The sequence below is a fragment of the Lepisosteus platostomus genome, chromosome 14 (assembly GCF_059453375.1).
Source record: "Lepisosteus platostomus isolate fLepPlt1 chromosome 14, fLepPlt1.hap1, whole genome shotgun sequence".
In the NCBI taxonomy this organism is placed as follows: Eukaryota; Metazoa; Chordata; class Actinopteri; order Semionotiformes; family Lepisosteidae; genus Lepisosteus; species Lepisosteus platostomus.
Genome location: NC_142624.1, coordinates 15,767,367 through 15,788,364, shown reverse-complemented (window position 1 = coordinate 15,788,364; position 20,998 = coordinate 15,767,367). Strand labels below are relative to the sequence as shown.

General features: G+C 37.7%; 1 protein-coding gene across 1 annotated transcript in view; it reads right to left on the bottom strand.

Moving 5' to 3' along the window:
• stat4 (signal transducer and activator of transcription 4) overlaps positions 1-19,746 on the bottom strand; it is a 145,585-nt gene extending 125,839 nt beyond the window's left edge. Inside the window, exons 1-2 of the mRNA XM_088607220.1 lie at positions 19,622-19,746; positions 2,274-2,402 (exon numbers count right to left, since the gene is read on the bottom strand). Coding sequence (XP_088463346.1) covers positions 2,274-2,401 — 128 coding nt within the window. The 5' untranslated portion in view covers position 2,402; positions 19,622-19,746. The remainder of the gene's footprint in view (positions 1-2,273; positions 2,403-19,621) is intronic.
• Between the last annotated feature and the right edge of the window lie 1,252 nt (positions 19,747-20,998).

The window sequence follows — 20,998 nt, the reverse complement described above, 5'->3', positions numbered from 1 at the left end:
TAGTTGCAAAGTCCCCTAATTTCTCCAATGAAGTCATGAATTTATTCATGATTAGAATTAGGGTTAGTCTAATTAGGATTATTATATAACACGTGTTATGTTGTATAAACATACTTGCTCTGGAATGAGGAGACAAAGACAAAAGACAAATATTTACAATACTTTTGAATATTGTATGTGATATTGTTAAAAATATATGATAAACTCTAATGCTGCAAATTTACCTCAAGGGCAAATTGCAATATTAACATTTAAATATATTGATCTAAATAGAGTGCAGACTTGCATCAGCTACAAGGCAATTTATATAAAGAGGCAAAGTAATTAAAATCACTACTCAAAACCTTTATTTTAATCTGGCCTCTTTTTTGTTTTTTATGTATTTATTTTCTATAAAATATGTTTTAAAACCACTATAATATATATTTTAAAGAAAAGGCTAAAATAAAGATTTCTAATTATGACGAGCTGCTCTCTGAGATACAGTGGTGCCTACAGAACTTACCAACTGAATACCACTTTGTGCATTCTAGTTGGCTGCATCTGTATGTTTCCATACCGGTTTAGTGTTGTGCTCAGAGTACACACATGAAGAGTTTGCATATGTCTATTTAAAGCTCATATAATGCCATGTTTAAGCAGATTTAACAAATAACAGTTTATAAAAAAGTCAAGTCAATATAACAAATATTACAAAGCGCTTTTCTGGACATTCCACTCAAAGCGCTTTACAGGTAAAGGGGACTCCCCACCACCAATGTGCAGCATCCACCTGGATGATGCGACGGCAGCCATAGTGCACCAGAACGCTCACCACACATCAGCTATCAGTGGGGATGAGAGCAGAGTAATGAAGCCAGTTCATAGAGGGGGATTATTAGGAGGCCATAATTGGTAAGGGCCAATGGGAAATTTGGCCAGTACACCGGGGTTGCACCCCTACTCTTTTCAAGAAACGCCCTGGGATTTTTAAGGACCACAGAGAGTCAGGACCTCGGTTTTACGTCTCATCCGAAGGACGGCGCCTGTTTACAGTATAGTGTCCCCATTACTATACTGGGGCATTAGGACCCACATAGACCACAAGGTAAGCACCCCCTGCTGGCCCCACTAACACCCCTTCCAGAAGCAACCTTAGTTTTTCCCAGGAGGTCTCCCATCCAGGTACTGACCAGGCTCACACCTGCTTAGCTTCAGTGGGTTGCCAGTTTTGAGTTGCAGGGTGATATGGCTGCTGGCTACATGTAGTTGTTTCTTAAATAAAGCTTAAATATTGGCTTCAATAACAGGACCGGGTAGCTTGTTCAATATTCCCACAACCTTAGTGTAAATAACCATCTTGTCTCCTGTTCTGTTTTAAATACTTCTCTGTTCAAGACTAAATACAGTACGTAATCCTGTTAGTGCATGACATTTTCTTAGCCCCCAAATTTATCAAGTTACCTTTCTCTCAAATATTCGATAACATACAGTAGTAACCAAAATTGTACAAACTATTCTAAATGAGCTCTTACTAGTGTGTACACATTTAACAAAGAACAGCAGAGCAGGATGAATGTAGGAAGAATGATTGTTTCTGTTATGAGTGAGCAATTTGCATTGTTCCATTAATGTGATCAGCTGTTTCCTCTTGAAGTCAGTAAAGGGCTGAACTAGAAAAGCTAGATACCATATACTTATCTATCTGACTACCAGTTGTGAATAAAATCCTTGAATATTACACTCCTTGTCTTGGCTTTCCATACATTTATAACAGCTCGGCCCATCTATATATACCTAAAGTGATTCTAAATCACGCTAAAACACAATGAAGCTTTACAATATAAGCAAATTCAATCTGTTGCCTTACAGCAGAGATGGAGCAGTTTTAACTTGACTAATTTATTAATTGCAGCGTAAAGAAAAATATTTGTTTCTACCAAAATAGATTTTATATGGCTTTATTATTGTATCTTTAACTTATTTATTAAATGCCTACTACATCTGTATAAAAAAAACAATTTACTAAAAAGAAGAGTTTTATCTCTGTTTTTAACCATATTACTGCAGTACAGCAGACAGCCTTTAACATTTGTAAAGTATTTCCAGTTAGACAGTACAGCAATAGACCCTGCTTTATTTTACAAACCTGTAGATGAATTATTAATTTTAAGTCTTAAATTATTTTTCTCCTGTCCAGTAAATACAAATTTGTTTAAACATTCCTAATTCGTCCTGTGTGGTATTGTTTTCTTGAAAATATGAATACATTTTTAAAGTGACTTCACACCTACCAGTCCTGGCTTTCAATCCACACAGCCAGAAACTGGCGAATTTCCATTGGAAAGTTGTCATCATAAAAGTAGTCCACTTGCTCCAAAAACTTTATCTCTAATTGCTGAATTTGTTTCCATTGACTCATGCTGCGGAAAAAATGAAAACAGGCGTGATTAGACCACATGCATACAGTGTATGTATATAGAGAGATACTTACCGTGCCTTGCACAATATTCACTTTCAGTGATGCCCCATTTTGATTACAAATGATGTACACATTTTAAAGTGAATATTTTTGGTTGAAACAAGTTAAATGTCAGCAAAAAAACACAGAGAATCAAAATTAAAACAAGTTTATTGCAGAACTAATCACTGACCACTACTATGGTAAAAATAAATATAGAATTATTCAGGGATAAAATTTTAGAAAGACATAGATCAGTAGAAGAGAATAAACAATTTAAAAACACAAATATTCCTTTGAGCAAAGTGAAGCACTCAAATAAGGTTTTAGAGGAGTTATGCTGTGTAAAACCCATGGCACAACAGCAGGGAACGTTATAGCCATGCTACAGTCAGCTGTTAAGCATTTTGAGTAAAGAGGAATTGACATTAGAAGAATATTTCCTTTGACAACTGACACTGCCCCTGCTTTAGTCAGAAAAAGAATGGATTTAAAGGATTTGTAAAGATCAGTGAGGAACAAACGGGCCATGTGATTGTAAATTGCCATGGTATTATTCATCAAGAAAAGATTAATCATAAATTAGAAGCCAAGATTTCTAATTCTGAACTATCTTGGTGAAGACAATCAATTATGCTGTTGCTCAATCTGCCTTGAAGTATCATGATCTGCCTAAAGTGTATATAAGCAATGTTCATTTGCTAAGCCTCGGGAAGATTTTGGCACACTTTGTGGACTGTCTTGATCAAACTGATATCCTTTTATTAGAAAAAAGGGGCAAACTACACCTAAATGGATGATGATGATGGGTGGCGCAAATAATTATTCTGACATCACCAAACATCTTAACAAACTCAACCTTTGTTTGCAAACTGCTAAAGATTTTTTTTAAAGCATTTCTTGTTAAATATACATTTTGTTTACACCTAACGACAACTCTTCTATTATAACTTTAGTAAATTGCATTAATGAAGTAAAGACTTGGATGTGTGAAAACTTTGTTATTCAACTCTGATAAAACGGAGGTTCTGTTGTTTGGAGGCAACAATACTGATAGGACTACTATAACTTTAGCACTTAACTCAGAGGATTTGCCTCAAAGATTTGCACATAACCTAGGCGTCATATTAGACACAAGGCTCTCATTTAACTTTCATGTTAAAACAGTATCAAAAACATGTTTCCTACAGTTAAGAAATATTGCAAAACTAAGGCAGTTTCTCTCCACTCAAGACACAGAGAAATTAATACATGCTCTTGTATACAGCAGGTTAGAGTACTGCAATGCCCTATTATCAGGCAGCACCTGATCTTTCAACACCTTACAGCGAATTCAGAATGCAGCAGCTAGAATTGTCACTAGGAGCACAAGGTACGACCTTGCACTGTTTTAGATCAGTCCACCATTTCCGCTGGACTTTTCCACACCCCATGAATCCTTATTGTGTGTTAATTGATTGGCTCACAAATAAACAATGAGATGTATACTGTATGTTGTATTAATTATATTGGAAACTAGAGCACCCTGAGTAGAAATAGAAAAGCAGCAGAAATGCAAGAAATAATTTCTTGTATTCCATACTTTCAGCTGGAAGAAAAAGATCTGGTGTCTGGCTTCATATATGAAGTGTAAACCAGGAAAAGCTCTCGCAAAACAAATTGTGACGATAAACAGAATATGGCTACATCATATAATAGCTCAAGTAGGTAGCTGTGTCAGCATGTGTTGGCTGCAAAAGAAGTGACACCTGAAGAAGGCTCCACAGCCAAAACGTTGTGCTTCTTTTCTTCTTTTTTCAGCACGGAATAAACCTTTACATGATATAATTACAACAAATTTGAAGAGCCATCTGAATGTACTGTATAGTACTGAGACACCTCTGCACTGATGAAGACGAAGTGATGAAGTTACACTATAACTAATCAACAAATTAAACTGAAATCTAGCAAGAATAATGTGTATTTTACAATTTGTATATCAGGACATTATTAATGTTGTGGCTTAGGAAGTTATTAATACATAAGAATTAAGTTACTATTTTAAAGTGTTAGAGATGGTCGAACATGTTGCATTTCAGCTTCGTAATAGTGCTCAGTAAAAAATAAAACGTCATTTCTTTTTGTTCATATTTTATTTTAACAATGTTAAAGTGAGCATATAAAAAGCTATTTGTGAACATTTCCAGTTCCGGTTAAGAGGGAACACAGGCACATCAGGCTGCCGCTCCAATCACTGTTTTCAGTTTTCAGTGTTTCACTGTTTTCAGTTTTTCTTGTTTTTAATTTTACTTTTATTTTTTCTCCATCTCCCTTGTTTTTTACTTCCATAAAGACAATTTTCATACACTTGTAGCCATTTCACTTTGCAATTTTCACTACAACTGGATTTCCACTGTGACCAATTCTACTGCTGGCTACCTGATGCTGTGCTGTTGGACTGTGGACTCTTAAACCACCTACTACTGCTCTGTTCCAGGATTTTTCTCCCAGTTTTGTTGCATCATCCCATATTCCACCAAAATACTCCTAAGGTACTTCATGCTACAACTACTGTAACTGAAACTGATTTTTTTCCAGGTAAAATCAACATGAGAGCATTTCTCGGATATCAGAATAGATAGATAGATACTTTATTGATCCCGTGAGGGTGAGGGAAATTGCAGTGCAACAGCATCTTAAAGACAACACAGCCACAGTGTAACGAATGATACAATAATAATAATACAATACAATCAGTACAGTGAGAAGTGCACTAAGAAGAGTTACTCACAGTCCAGAACACACAAAGAACAAACCAGAACAGGGGTGAGTTTCCCGAAAACGATTAATCTTAGAGACTAACGAGCAACTTTACGACGTACGTACATAACGTACGAGCTACTTTTTCGTGCGTTTCCCAAAACCCCTCTAAATCAGTCATTTAACGAGCGAGTATAAAGTACTTCTTTGTTGACCCCTCCCCTGAAGTCCTTTAGCAAAAAGCATCACAAGTCGATTGAAAAACAATCGATTGACAATACTTTCATTATACAGTTTTGGTCCTTCAGTGGGATGAAATAAAGTTGTGAAAAGGAATATGAAGTAAACTTGACATCATAATTTAACAACCATTTAAGTGAAAGCGTATAGATAGGCACAAAATGGGACCCTTATTGTTCCTAAGAGAAAAGAAAATAAATTACTGACATGCCGTAAAAGAAAACCAAGATTAACTGCATGGACAGTGTATGCGTCCTGCACGATGTCTTTGATTTAAAGCAATATTTTTTGGCGCACTGCCATTGTTAAGAATAAGAGTGTTTCAGGAGAATCAACTGTTGTTATTTATAGTTATTGGGTGTATTGGAACTCAATGGAAAAATTAACTACTAAGCTTGGCATGTGTCACTCAACAAATACAGGACCTATAATCAAATTTAAAAATAAGTAGGTCTAAGCTTTACCATCAACAATCACGACAGAACATAAAACGGTATTCGAACTTTAAATATTGTATCGACTGCGGGTTTCGGTACGGAATGGAGCATGCGTGGGACTCAGGGAATGGGGTTGAACAACACATTTATTAACTTGAATCGGGAAATGGCGCTTGCCAACACCGACTGATAGAACATATGTAGCATCTTGCTACACACACTGAAGGACCTGAGCCTCCTCAAGAAGTAAAGTCGGCTCTGACCCTTCTTGTCAGAATGACCTCGATGTTCTTAGACCATTCCAGTCTATCGTTGATGTGCACTCCCAGGTACTTGTACGAGTCCACCATCTCCACGCCACTCCCATGGATGTAGACAGGAGTAGGTTTGACCCTTTTCCTCCTGAAATCTACCACCAGTTCCTTCGTCTTTGTTACATTCAATTGCAGGTGGTTCTCCCCACACCACTCCACAAAGCTGCTGACCAGTCCTCTGTCCTCTTCCTCTTGCCCACCCTTGATACATCCCACAATTGCAGAGTCATCCGAGAACTTCTGCAGGTGGTATGACTTTGAGTTGTATTTAAAGTCCGAGGTATAGAGGGTGAAGAGGAACGGAGAAAGAACCGTCCCCTGAGGAGCCTGTGTTACTTACTACGTGTTCAGACACTCAGAGCTGAAGTCTCACAGACTGTGGTCTGCCTGTCAGGTAGTCAGTGATCCACGAGATGCTGCGTCCAATGTGATATACTGTATACTGCAACTCATTTGATGGCGTTTTCTTCCTTCATCCCATTGCAGGTTACTATCCCTGGTTACTTTGCAGGTTACTTTTCTATATGATGCAGCCAGACTTTTACACACCAGCGCTGACCTAAAAAATCACCTTGCTCATCGGCGCCTGGAACTCACTCCGTTTTCCCTTGGCTCGCTGATCCAGATCAGCATTACTCAACACCCAATTATCACAGAAAAAAAAATTGAATTTCTGTGCTTGACTGAAACCTGGCAGAGACATAATGACGGTCTCTTATTTACAAAATACTCCCTCCTGGTTACGGTTTGTTCGAACAATCTCACCCTTCTTGCTATGGTGGAGGCATAACTGTTATTTACAATCTCCTTTTCTTTTTAAGTCCTGCTACTGTACCTCCACTCTCGTCTTTTGAATGTCTGTTTTAATGTCTCTTTTCCCCATGGTTTTTCCTGCCCCAAGCCTCATGATGCCTTTTAAAGTGAGTTTGCCAATTTACTTATTTCTTTTATGTTTCAGATTTAAGAGAATCCTTATTCTTGCTGACTTTAATATCCATATGAGAATCAATTGATTCACAGTCTTCCAATTTGGCTAAGGTTTTTTGAGTTTTGTTGGAATGCTTTGATCTAACTCAGTTTGTCCTTAGCACAAATCATAACAAAGGACACACTCTGGATTTAATAATGACAAATAACTCTTTTGTTCTCACTTCTCTGCTCCTTTTCTGTATCACAGTCTTCCCCTCATACTCTGTAAGTTTTCGCAACAATCAGTTGACTAGACTAGGTTTGAATTCTTTACTTATCCTGCTTCTTTAATTCTTTAATTCTGTAGTGGACAAAGTTTAATAGCCCTCCGTCTACCCTTCACACCTTGGTACCTAATAAAACTTGAACCATCTTCTTTTCTCGCCCTGCACCATGGTACACTGACTGGATTCATTCAATAAAGGCAGTTTCCCGTAAACTTGAACTAGGTGGCCCAAACGTTCATTTTCAGCCTTGGAGGGAGTATGTGTCTGAATGCAAGGATGCAATAGAATCCGCTAGATCCAGCTATTCCCCCACATCATTGAAAATAACTATAATAACCCTAGACACCTGTTCTCCACCATCCACAGACTGCTAAAGTCAAACTGTCCTACCACATTTAATGGTTCCCTTCTCTCTTCTTGACTCTGTATACCTCAGTAAACTTGTTAAACATTCATGTATGAAATCTACCACCTGTCTATAGATTCCATCCCCACTGATTTATTTCAATCCTGCAAATCCTACTGAATACGCCCCATTGTTCTCAATAAAATAAATGAGTCATTGAGGACTGGTGCGGTACCAATGTCCTTCAAACTACTGCTGTTTCCCTTGTGCCAAAAAAAACATATTCTGTATGGCTCTGTACACCTAAACAATTTTCGCCTTAAATATAACTAACCTTTTCTTGCAAAAATAAAGAATGTTCTGTTATAATTCAGTTAAAAATCATTGCTTAACAAATAACCTTTTTGAACACCTCCAGTCTGATTTCTGATAACTTCACAGAATCTTCCCTGGTTAAAGTCACTAACAATCTGCTTATGATTCTGGTTGTGTTTCTATCCTTATTCTCCTTGACGTCAATGCTGCATTCAACACTGTTAACCATGATATCTTACTTTCTCTTCTTGAGACTGATTTTGGAGTTATTGACATTGCTCCTAAATGGTTCAAGTCTACCTCACTGAATCATAGTCATTTTGGCTCTCTTGGTGGCATTAGCTCTGAAATTGGTCTTATTAAGTCTGGTGTTCCTCAGGGCTCGATACTGGGCCCCTTACCTTTCCACATTTACATGTTCTCACTTGGTCAGCTATTAAGATTACTTGGTCTAAATCAGGGGTGCCCAACCAGTCAATCCAACAAGTGTTTGCCAGTCGATTGCAAGAATGTTTGGCAAAAAATAAATGGGCTATCTGACTATTTGATAACCTAATAATTAATTCAGATCTGTTCATGTAATGTCATACATTTTACAGCCCTTGTGTGTGTTTAACCCTTGTCAAATGGGTTGTAAAAGTCCCTTCCCCCGAGTGCTGGCTGACGCTGGAAAAAAGGCTACAGGAGTTCCATAAAGAGTGTCATGTGTGCTACCCAAGAACAGTCTCTCGGTTATTGCCACATGAACCACACATTGGCTACAGTGCATAGTGGAGCGAAACAGACTGGCCGTGACACATTTGCCATCAGTTTCATAAGTTTGATTGCCAATTTGATAGTTGTAGGGGAATTTACATCTAACAGTAACAATATCCCATTCTCACTCATCAAGATTTTCTCATGTCTGGGCATTCTTCTTTGTGTTCTCTAGCTGTGTTATTCCTTGGCTTTGACTCAATTCTGTTACAACCTTGACTTTGGACATGTTCAAAACACTTCCACAGTGTTCTGCCTGCTTCTCGTGTTCTGCCCTTGCCTGTACAACATGGCCAGCAGCCATGTCACCCTGCAACTCACATCTGGCAACCCACTGAAGCTAAGAAGGTGTCAGCCTGGTCATTAGGTTGCTGCTCATAGAGGTGTTAGTGGGGCCAGCAGGGGGTGCTCACTCTGTGGTCTATATGGGTCCTAATGCCCCAGTGATGCGGACACTATACTGTAAAAAGATGCTGTCCTTTGGATGAGATGTAGAACCAAGGTCCTGACTCTTTATGGTCATTAAAAATCCCAGGGTATTTCTCGAAAAGAGAAGGGGTATAACCCCACTGGCCTGACCAAATTTCCCATTGGTCTTTACCAATGGCCTTCTTCTAATCCATATCATCATCTATTGGCATCATCAGTCTGTTCTCCTCCCCACTGATAGCTGATGTACAGTGAGCGTTCTGGTGCACTCAAAGACATTTATTTTTCTTAAGACACTCCAGTGTAGCTTGTTGAAAGGTTTCTTTCATTGTCTGCCTGGTCATTGCTCAATTTTTTTCCCCCAGTCCTAACAAGCTTTCCAGTCCCTGCTGATGTGAAGCATCAGATAGTGCCATTACCATACTTAACAGTAGGGATGGTATTGACAGATATATGAATTTCGGACGTTTTTTAACAACTTCTCAACAAACACAAAGTGCAATCCTTCATTATTCCCCGAACAACAGACTCAACCACTGCCCACTTGGAAGTACAAGCACCATTACAAAGAATGCAGTTAAATAACGCAGATCACACAAAATCATCTAAAATGCAAATAGGTGTTTTACTCCACGGCAGGAATGACAATCAGGAACATGGCTGGTAGCCTAGGTGATAAAACTAGTCAAGACAATGTAATCATTTTTGACCAGTGATGATAAAAATAACGGTAGAGGCACATGTTATGTGAGAAAAAAAAAACGTCTTAGTTACCATCAGTAAAGCTAAAAGCAACGCATGTGTCTTGAACTGAACTTTTAAGAACGGTGGTCGGAAAATAGTTTTGAGTGTGGAGAAAGAGTTTTCGCATGTTGCTGTCGAAGCAGAGCATACTAAAAAGGCCACTGCCTGTTAGATGTTAATAGGCTACTGCAGCAATTGTTTAAATGGTTTTGTGGTGTTCTGACAGCAGTCTCTGAACAGTCCATTTCTGAGGCCTGGTCCTCTTACATTAGGGACATGAGGAATTGGTCCGCAACTTGGTACACTTAATGTGACGTGAAAACGTGAAAACCACAGACTAATGAAAAAAGGCATGCCGATGCTAACCAATACACCGTCCCAGTGAAATTATAGCATACACAATTAAGTTAGAAAACTTTACAGAGGTCGAACAGAGATGCCACGGCTGGCACGGAAATAATAACATCATGTAAACAGGCCTAATTTAGTCTAATATTCAATTAGCCCTACTTTTGATGTATTCTGAGTTGGCGTGCAATGTTTGGTCTACATCACTAAGCGAATTTGGCGGGGCTTGGGATTGAATATGAGAACTGTCCAGAAATGGAACCATCCAAGCGTGCTTTTTTTAAATTACATTTGTTTTCCATGCTAACCTGATTAACTTTGGCGAGCTCGTACTGTATACACGCATGTATGCTTACTCGATGTTGCACCACAACTGGCGGGATTTTTTATTTTACTCCAACGTCAAGAGTTTGACAGCGACTTAGACAAATATATATATCGACCTCCCCATTTTATTTGTTTCATTTTCTTATTGGTTAGAAACGCTATGACAATCAAAACAGTCAATTTTTCTTTTAATTAACTGGGTCAGAGAGGAATCTCTCTTTGACTGGGTGGGCCATACTCACCCGTACCTATGCCAATGAATTGGAGTACTGACATTTTTTCCAGAGGGGTACAAAGGTCCATCTGGGGGGGCACTGCCCCCCAATGCCCCCCTCCCCATAGCACCGGCACTGGTGTGATTACCAGAACAGACGTTCATGTTATAGTGTGACATTGAAGAATGACGTATCATAACAATGAGCCTATCAATGCGTGCATTTCAAAAGTTTGAATATCATCATTTTATTAACTGGATGACACAAAAGGTTTCCAATCAATATTTTTTTTCCAAAATGGAGGTGGGCAGGGAAATAACCCAAAACAGTACTTAATTGAGAGATATTAATGGTAGCAATACATGGATAAATTGTAGTAATCCACTGTCATCTCCTAACCATACCCCAATTGCCCCAGTGCCCCCCAGCCTGGGGGCCCCAGGCTTGAGCCCGTGCATTAATTAATTAATGAGCCCGTGCATTAATATGTCCCTGCACTCAGGTACTGCTTTGTTAAAAACTCAATGAGGATGGGTATTGGGTATGAGATTTGTAAATAATAAATTGTTTGTGCAGTAATACACAGTTTGACTGGGGTCAATGTACTGTGTTGTTTTAGGCAGTGTGTAAGAACACCAAATTTCAGAAAGATACACTGTATCATTTCTGCTTGCACTCAGATTCAAACTAAACTTAATCAGTGTTTGATTGTTACAATTTAATGATTAAAACAAACAACAGATGTCAGTACACCACAAAGTATTTCCAATAGGTACAGTATTTTCTATTGGCTAATTTGAAACAAATTAGCCATTTTAAATTAACAAATTTGAAACAAATTAGCCAATTTTTTTAAAGGAAGATAAATTATTTCCAAACACTACATTAGAATCAGAAGTACAATACAGTTTGACTAGTTCTCAGCCCCATTTAAAGGTCAAATGAAAGGGAAATAATTTTAGAAATTAGAATTAACATATACACAAAAGATTAAACATGAAAGACTAAGAGGACTCAGATAGACAAAGTAACACTGAAGACATGTCTTCTTCAGATCTGAATCCTGTGTATGATACTGTCATCAAAGAAGTTCAAATTAACCTTTCTTACAGAGTGAGAACATTGCTTAATGGAATGAAATAAAAAACACTATGGGGATTTTGAACACTACTGTTATTCTTAGACATATTTGTTATTTTAATAACCTATTTTTAGGAATAAAGTAGTGCACATACAGTATTTTATGTACACAAGTGCCTTTTCATTCACTTTATCACAACACACACACCACAAATAACGTGAATTATTCCATTTTTACATATGCTAAAAAATTTAGCCTTTTATCTCTAATCTTAAGGTTCTTCAGACTCTACTATCAGTGATCTAGGTATCTTAGCCTGCTGATTCTTCAGAAAAGTCCAGATATTGGCTTCAACAATATGGTTGGATAACTTGTTCCGTACCTTTGGGTAAAGACAGGCCTCCTTTTCTCTGTTTTAAATTACTACATGAGTGCAAACCTATCTATATAATTGTAGCAGACAGGTCCCACCCAACTGGGTGAGCTTGTTGTGGGCCCTCCGTACACGATCTTTTCTCACTCTGACACTCACTGTTTCTTTTTTCCCCCCTCTAGATATTAAACTTCACAGCCCCAAACACAGTTAACACAGTGATTTTTTCTTTTCATTTTTTCGCATAAAAACACCCAGCAACTCAGTCTCTATTCACGCCTTCTAGGACCCTTCAATGTCTATGCAGTGTAGACACACTCAATTTTCGTCATTGCAAGAGAACCAGCAATGAGAGAGGCAACTACTGCCACTATTCTTCAATATTGAGTCAGGTTCCTTCTTGCTGCATTTCCTGCTCTCTGGTCTTCACCCAGGTTCACCAGCAGATCCAAGAACATAATTTGATCCTCAATCTTCCTACATTAAAGGTGAGGGTCTTCAATTGAGTCTCACCAACCGCACATGCATAACTCAGTATTCACCTTTTCATTCCTTGGTCTTTCCATTCCTTACACTCCCCGCCACACAGTGGCTCCTAACACTTCTGAGAAGCCACCCTGTCCGTATGCATTAGGGTGTTTTTTTGGGGGGATTTTATATTTAGCCTTTGAAAGGTGATATAATTTTTTTTTTTGTTGAGCCAAGAGCGTAATAACCCTCACACCTCACCCTTACACATCAGGGCTGCAGGACTCCAGCTGAGTTTCTTGCTCACTGGTATCACAGCTGCACATTCACAACTTACCAATTAAGGCTATTCTAGTCAGTGACCACAAGTTACACACAAGATTTTCATTTCCCTTCACTTGTAACATCTAACCTAAATCTCTCAGGCATGACAACACAGGAGAGAGTCCCTGCTACAGTCCAAAAGTCATTTTTTGTTGGAAACCCTCCTTTGTTGTTCCCTTGCAGGAAAGAAAATTCTCTGTGTAAATTCTCTCTACTTGCAGTCTTCCTGTGCACTACTAATTTCACAAAAAAACATTCTGGCAGCACTCGCTAAGTGTCCATGAGTGATATCCTTCCATGCCACACCTCTTTATCCTGTGCCCTGGCATATTCAATTAACCATGGGTTTCTGCAGCCTCTGCTGTCAAACCCTTCCACATCACTAGCAACTAACTGCAGCATGCAGTCTATAGCTGCTGAAGTATGCTTTCACCAGTTGCTCTCTCAGAGCCCCAGGGGACAACATAGACTCCATCTCAGTCTCATTTCATTCGCCTCCATGGCATTCACAGGTTCACTGCCACTGCACCCTCATACAAACAAACTCTCCTCATGCATCCTCAGTTACACAACACTAGTACACCTACAGCTGATACTGGTGCTTTTTCCTTGAACTTTTCCTTAAGGCTGATAGCCCTTGGCTAACTAGACACACCGTGTCTTTGGGGAACACATAGACAAAAGCATCCCAGTAGTTGCCATCACTTTCACTCATACCCAACTGGCCTACATACAATACTCCTGCAGCTGCCAGTGTCTCACTCACACTTGGCCAGCCTGCATCACACACAACCATTGTGAGAGAACTCAGCAGTTCTTTTAAAGTAATTAAGAAAGGCTTAATACATAGTACTGCCTGTGGCATCATTGCATCAAACCATCAATTCCATACAGCAGTGGCTTCCTAAACAGACACCATCTGACAGCCTGTTAAATTTATATATAAAGAACATTGAGTTCTTTATATACAGTTTGCTAGAAGGTGGTTACCACACACACATACATTAGTTTTCTAGCTTAATCATCCAGCAAATCTGATCTTTTACTACCTCTTAGTCCAGATTTATTTCTGGCTTTACCTGTTATTTTCCATTACCTTTAATAATTCAAACAAATTGTTAAAAGAGTCCAGATGAAAAATAAGCACATAAAACATTGCTGTATGCACATTTACTTTGATTTTCTCAACCCAAAGATGATCTCATTCTACCTATTAGAAAGGCTTAATAATAGGTAGAAATATGAGAAATACAATGACACAGACATAAAGAAAGAAAGAAAGAAAGCAGCATAGCTTTGAGGGTAATACATTTTGCAGTATAAATAAATATCAACAATATAGGTTTCAGATAGAACAGCTAATAAAATTCAGAACTGATAAACATACCTGTCCAATTAAATGTTCATTTCTTGTGAAGAACTACTATTATTACACATACAAAACAAAGAAGAAATGCCAGACTTATGCATTATACAGTATAGATCATCCCTTGCTTTCAGATATGTAGAGAATCCCAGACTAATGTCAGCTATTTTCTGTAGTATCTCACCCTCCCTCACACCCAGAAAAACAGCATGTACTCAGTGTGACTCATAAATGACAGAAGTGGTCAAACAGGTTCCAGAAATACCAGCTTTCTGCTTCTTTATGCTTGACAGTAGTGACAGTGTGATGCATTGTTTTGGGTTTAAGCCAGATGTAATGCTTTCCATTTAGACCAAATTATTCCACTTTTGGTCATCTTATATGACCACAAAACCTTTTACTACATGTTTGCAGTAACACTTAATTGATCAATTGTAAACTCCATGTGGGATTTGAGATGGGCTTGATACTCTGCTAAACAGGTTTGTGGAGTGGGCCAGAATAATGTTGACTCATGGACACATCACAGACATTTAATTCTGTAGTCTTTTTAAAGGCATTTTGATCTCAAGGTCAAGCCCCTCACTTTTAGTCTATAGTTTCCTACTCACCCAGCTGCAATATTTGGAGGGATAGCCTGATCTAGGCTGTGTCTAGGTGGTACAATATACAGGTGGGTAGCTGCGTCAGCATGCGTAGGCTGCAAAGGAACAAGTAATAGGTTTATTCCATGCTGAAAAAAAGAAGAAAGAGAACACAACGTTTCGGCTGTGGAGCCTTCTTCAGGTGAAGAAGGCTCCACGGCCGAAACGTTGTGTTCTCTTTCTTCTTTTTTTCAGCATGGAATAAACCTATTACTTGTTCCGGTACAATATACATTCTACTTCCTAATGGTCAACTTCACAGTGTTTAAAGTGATATTCAGTGTCTTTGATGTTTTATGATGCACTTCATCTGTTCTACAATGTTACACCTGAGGTATTTTGAAAGCTCTGCATTTGAATTATGTTTGAAATTCATTACTTCACTGGGGGACCTTACAGAGAAAAGTACAGCAGGGTTTCAACATTTGAAATTGATAACCCCGTAGATTATAATAACCACTTATTTAGTTTTTCCATTAAGTATTAAATAAAGAAGCAAACACCATCAAACAGATGTAACCCTTTCCACCTACACACCATTTCACTTTTGTCATAAATAAGACCTAAAAATAAATCAATGCAAATGAAAAAAATACTGTTCTTTTCATAACATCAAGTTTAAAGGGGAGGAGGCTTCGGCTCATTACATGGTATGTAAAAGTATTAAAAGTATTTCCTGAAAAGCTGAAAAAGCTCATCAATGAGAAGTTATTTAGGCAAGGAAGACATTTATCTTTTAGACATATGGCATGCCCCAGATGCTGCACTAAGCCCTAAGCCCTTCCTCCACTATCACAAGTGTGGACTGTGTGACCATTCGAGGGTGCACCATTATAAAAAGGTAATATATAAAACCTTGCACAATATCACAAAGCTTATGGTCAAAAAGTTTTTTGTTGTTCATTCTTAAGAAACATTAACAAAATGCTATCACACGAGGGTGTTCCATTACCTTTTTCTATAACAATGCGCCCTTGAATAGTTGTGTACTTGAAGTACACAATTGATCTATGTCACAAAAGTGCGGACTTGGAGAAAGGGCTTAGGGCCCAATGCAAGAATTGGGACTATACTTTATATATTAATTACTTTATATATTGAATACCTTTATACTATTAAATACTTGTGCTATTAAATATGTACAAAATACACTGCAGGTAAATGAATATTCATCACTCCAAATGAGGTGACGAAATAAAAGCTTTATGTTAAAACTTCGTACCAAGAATACATACAGTTGAATCTAAAGTAGTCTAATTCATTGTTTTTACATAAAATATTATGAGTTCTAAAACTGTAAAAAAATTAATTTAACTAATGTTGATGTTTAACTAATGGCAACCTCTCTCCGCTTTGATAGGCTACAACTTGAAATGTCACCATTCCGTAAAGAATGAGGGGTAATTCCCTTCAGCAGAGTCCGCTCCAATGCAGACTTCAAAGAAGGGTCGCTCTTGAGCACCCTTGTGAAACACAAATTTAGAAATGGAACACCCTAAGCCAGGGGTGCCCAACTAGTCGATCGATCGCAAGAATGTTGGGCAAAAAATAAATGGGCTATTTGACTATTTACTTTTTTCGATAGCCTTAAAATTCATTCAGATCTGTGCATGTAATGTCATACATTTTACTGGCCTTGTGTGTGTTTAACCCTTGTCGAATGGGTTGTAAAAGTCTCTTCCCTGAGTTCTGGCTGACACTGGAAAAAAAGGCTACAGGAGCTCCGTAAATAGTGTTGCGTGTGCTACCCAAGAACATTCTCTTGGCTATTGCCGCACAAACCCCACATTTGCTACAGTGCATAGTGGAGAAAAAACAGACTAGCCGTGACAAATTCACCAACAGTTTGATAAGGTGGATGCTGCACATTGGTGGTGGTGGAGGGGAGTCCCCATTACCTGTAAAGCGCTTTGAGTGGAGTGTCCAGAAAAGCGCTATATAAGTGTTAGCTATTATTATTATTATTATTATTATTATTATTATTATTATAAGTTTGATTGCCTATTTTATAGTTGTAGTGTTTGAGCGAAAATTATAAAGCAAACAGACTGAAAACGTACCGTTACCACAAGGAATAGGAGCATGATTATTTTTTGTACCCGCTAAAAGTGAGTTACGGAAAAGAAAAATGGAAAAATTAAAATCTCAACTAGCAGCAGTCGGTTTTCACGAGGCCTAATACAAGAGGGAAAGCGGCAATCATCGCATATTTCTGTGTGAGCCACTTCCTGGCTAAACACAAAAAGTCATTCAGGGATCAAGAAATTAATTTTAAAAAAGCGTTTGCTGAGGCTGCTGACTTGCTGTTTGGGGATTTAAAAAACAAACAGTTTTGGCGAGGTTCAGACAGCTGTTGCCTGAAATCAAAGAGTTTCTCAAGTCGTCTTAACATGGTGAATATACCCAATTAGAGGATGACCAGTGGCATCTGGATTTAGCATTCCTCACAGACTTGATTGAACTGCTGAATGAGCTGAATGTCAAGTTGAAGGGACACAATTAAAATGTCATCGACACGATCAGCAGTGTAAACACGTTAAAGAAAAACAACTACAAGTGTTCCCAAGTAAGCTTCTCAGTGACAATGCTCATATGAAGGTAGGATATTCTTTTTTCTAAAATGGGGAACATTACTTGTTCACTGTAGCATGAGTCACTCGCTTTTATTTGTTGTCATTTTAGTGTTATTTTAGTATTATTTTAGTTGTCATTGGGTATCGTTATTGTACTGATATGCCCACAGTCTGTTTTTCCTATATCAGAGCTTCAAATTCATACTGGTAGATCATGCTGGACTGGCAAATGAAAAAGAAGATCTTACATTAAAAAAGGTTGGGCACCCCTGACCTAAGCCCTTGCAGACTTAAATGAGAACACATATACAGTATGAAGGCACAAGGCCTCACGTATGCATACTTGAACAGAGCCTTCGGCAATCAATATAATTTAGTTTTTCATTTTTTGCAGTGTTTGGTAACTAGGTTTTTAACTAGAAAAAATAATAAGTTAGAGCATTCAGGGTATGATTAAAACTATTTGTACTGTATACTTATCTTTTATAACTCAAATTTAAATGGGGCATCAGAGGAAGTAGGGGAATACTTTTACAATTTGTATTTATTATTTAGTATTTAGAAAGTGAATAAAATATATACTTTATTTCATGCTGATTGACATTACCTCATCAATAAGTAGTAGCAAATATATTTTCATAATAACAATTAACTAATCTACCAAGAAAAAAAAACAACAAAAACAGGCTTCACAAAACAAACAGTCTAAGCATAAAACACACTTAATGAAGTTATCCAAATTCCCCACTCTTGCTAGTAATAGAGAAATAATTTGCTGACCTAAAGAGTGACTGATACCTGGGGTTTTTCTCAACACCACAGACCATAGCACCTACAGTAGGACATTATTACTCTGCACGTCAAAAACCAAAGACACAGTGGACAAGATTTCTAACAGCATAATTGGTAAATATGTAAGTTTCCACTGCAATAACTGGTCAAAAAAGTTTTGAATATACATATTTTCCTCTGTGAAAACAGTATACCCAAATTAGAACACATCTGAAATTATATTTTGCATTAGGATGGGTTCAAGAGGCTTTTCACAAGATCGTTTATGTCACAAGAATATTTCAGTTTTTCACATGAAGTGAGGGGGTGGGGAAATCTTTTTCAAGATGATGAAGGCCAAATAGTTAACTGATAGACATCATGGCATATTATAACCAACTCATTAAGATGTCTTTGGAAACCAAAGTGTTGTGAAACAGTAGCCAAGAACGATGAAACATAATTACTGTACTTAGTCTTTTGAAAGCGCATTGCAAAAAGTGCCTTGATAAAATAAGCTTTACATAAACATAATAGTAATTTATCCCACAGGAGCTTTACACATACTGGTGTCTTCAGTAAGAAACGTTTCATTGTTTCCTAGCCTTCTACGAATTTAAGATATATTTTCCAAGGACTATTTGAAAGTAAATTTTGATTAATAAGAGAAGAATACAAACATTTTGGCACCTAAACATTACACCACCTATAAATCACTTCATTAAACCTCTAAATAAAGTTTTAAATATTGTGTTACATATCTAATGAATAAAAAACATTTAATTTCTGTTCAACAGAACACAACTGAGTCAAAGAACAAAAAAAAAACATCGAGTCTGGCTTTGCTGACGGAAATAGACTCAAGATTAATTCGTTTTGAATTCCCCAATAAGATTGGTTTATCTTGTTATCTGTTGTGTAGAGGCTGAATAAATATTTAATTTCAATTAAGATTTTTAACGTCTTTATATTTTCGTAAATCCGCAGAAAGTGATACTGTATAAGAACTGACCGACAAGGGCAGTAGTAGAAAGTGGGAAAGCAGAAAGTCTCTGTACAGGCAGATGCAGTTCGATAGGAATAAAGAGCTCGAAAATTATTATGTATTCTCATATTTATTTAAAAAAGTTTTATTCATCATTATACAGAAACCAAAACATAACGTCCATGCTCACCTTTTGTCTCGGCTCGTTATCCTTTTTCGTTATGCACAAGCTTCAACCTCGATTCAGTAACTGAATATGGTACATGTGAACCTGTTCCTCTTTTCTACGTTTGGTTTGGTTTTCGTCATCGTGTAGGCTGTCATCATTTGATTGAATACTACGAAACGCCTCTTCACTTTTAACTCCTCAAGAGAAAAAAAATATTCAGTAGAAAAAGCATCAAAAGAAAAAAAGTTCAAAGTTGGTTTTTGGCTGTGTTTGGCAAGTTAAAAAAATGTGACAAAATTACCAATCAATATGCTAATAAAGCAGCAGTGCCTTATTTGAAGATAAATCAGTCTTCTCATATATGTATATGATTTCATTATAACGTATAAACACGTGCGTACATTAAAAACTATTTTTAAAAAATTCAACTGTCTTTGCAAAATTTACCAAACATTTCCTGAAATATTTTGACTTACCTTAGTCTAGTCCTTATAGCACTGAAAAAGGAGTCCAGCTTCATTGTGATCAATCAACCAATCAGTTGGGTGCAGCCCTTGTGCCAGGGTCCTTTGCTTGGTTTTCATTTTGTCTGCAGCTTTTCATTGAAAGCCCTCTTTTGTCCCAGTATTAGTAGGAAAGTGAAAGTGTCATGGCACAGTTCAGCAGAACTCTTAGTTGGCTGGAGAAGTTGGTGGTCACCCCTTGGTGAGAACCTTTGACTGTAATCTAGGTCGTGCAAAAACACAACACAGGAACACTTAAGTAAAGTTACGAACCAGAGAAGGCCACTTAGCCCATCTAACCAATCTGATATTTAAGTATATAATTGATCTAAGACTATCTTCTAGCAGTTTCTTGAAAGAAGCCAGGGTATTGCCTTCAACATGGCTATTTTGTACTCCCACGACATATTGGATGAAGAAGTGGTTCCTGTCCTAGATTTTGAATGCACTTCAACATAGTTTAAATGTATGTTTTTTGGTTCTTGTTTCATTTTTTAAGCTGAAGAAAATCTTTGTGTTTACTTTATCACTGCCTTTGAGGATTTTGAATACGGTAGGGTCACAACATCTGAAAATTTAAAATTAATTAATTTGCTTATTCGCAATTTGGTCTGGCTGATGGGGTCTTGCATCTAAAAAGAACAGGATGAAACCGTACTGAAGGTTATTAAGCACATTTTTCAAATTAGCTATGCAATTAGGATCATGAGATAAATCTAGCGAGTGAGTGAGCTTCACCCTGCCCCCTGGTTATGTATGGCAGTGTTGGGATGTTAGGCTGGTGATGACTTTACAGGCTCACTGACAATTTTATTGACCCTTTTTATTACAGTTGGGCATGATATCACTGAGGCAGAGTGTCATGCTTGCCTGGCTGCTGAATTGCAGGGTGAGC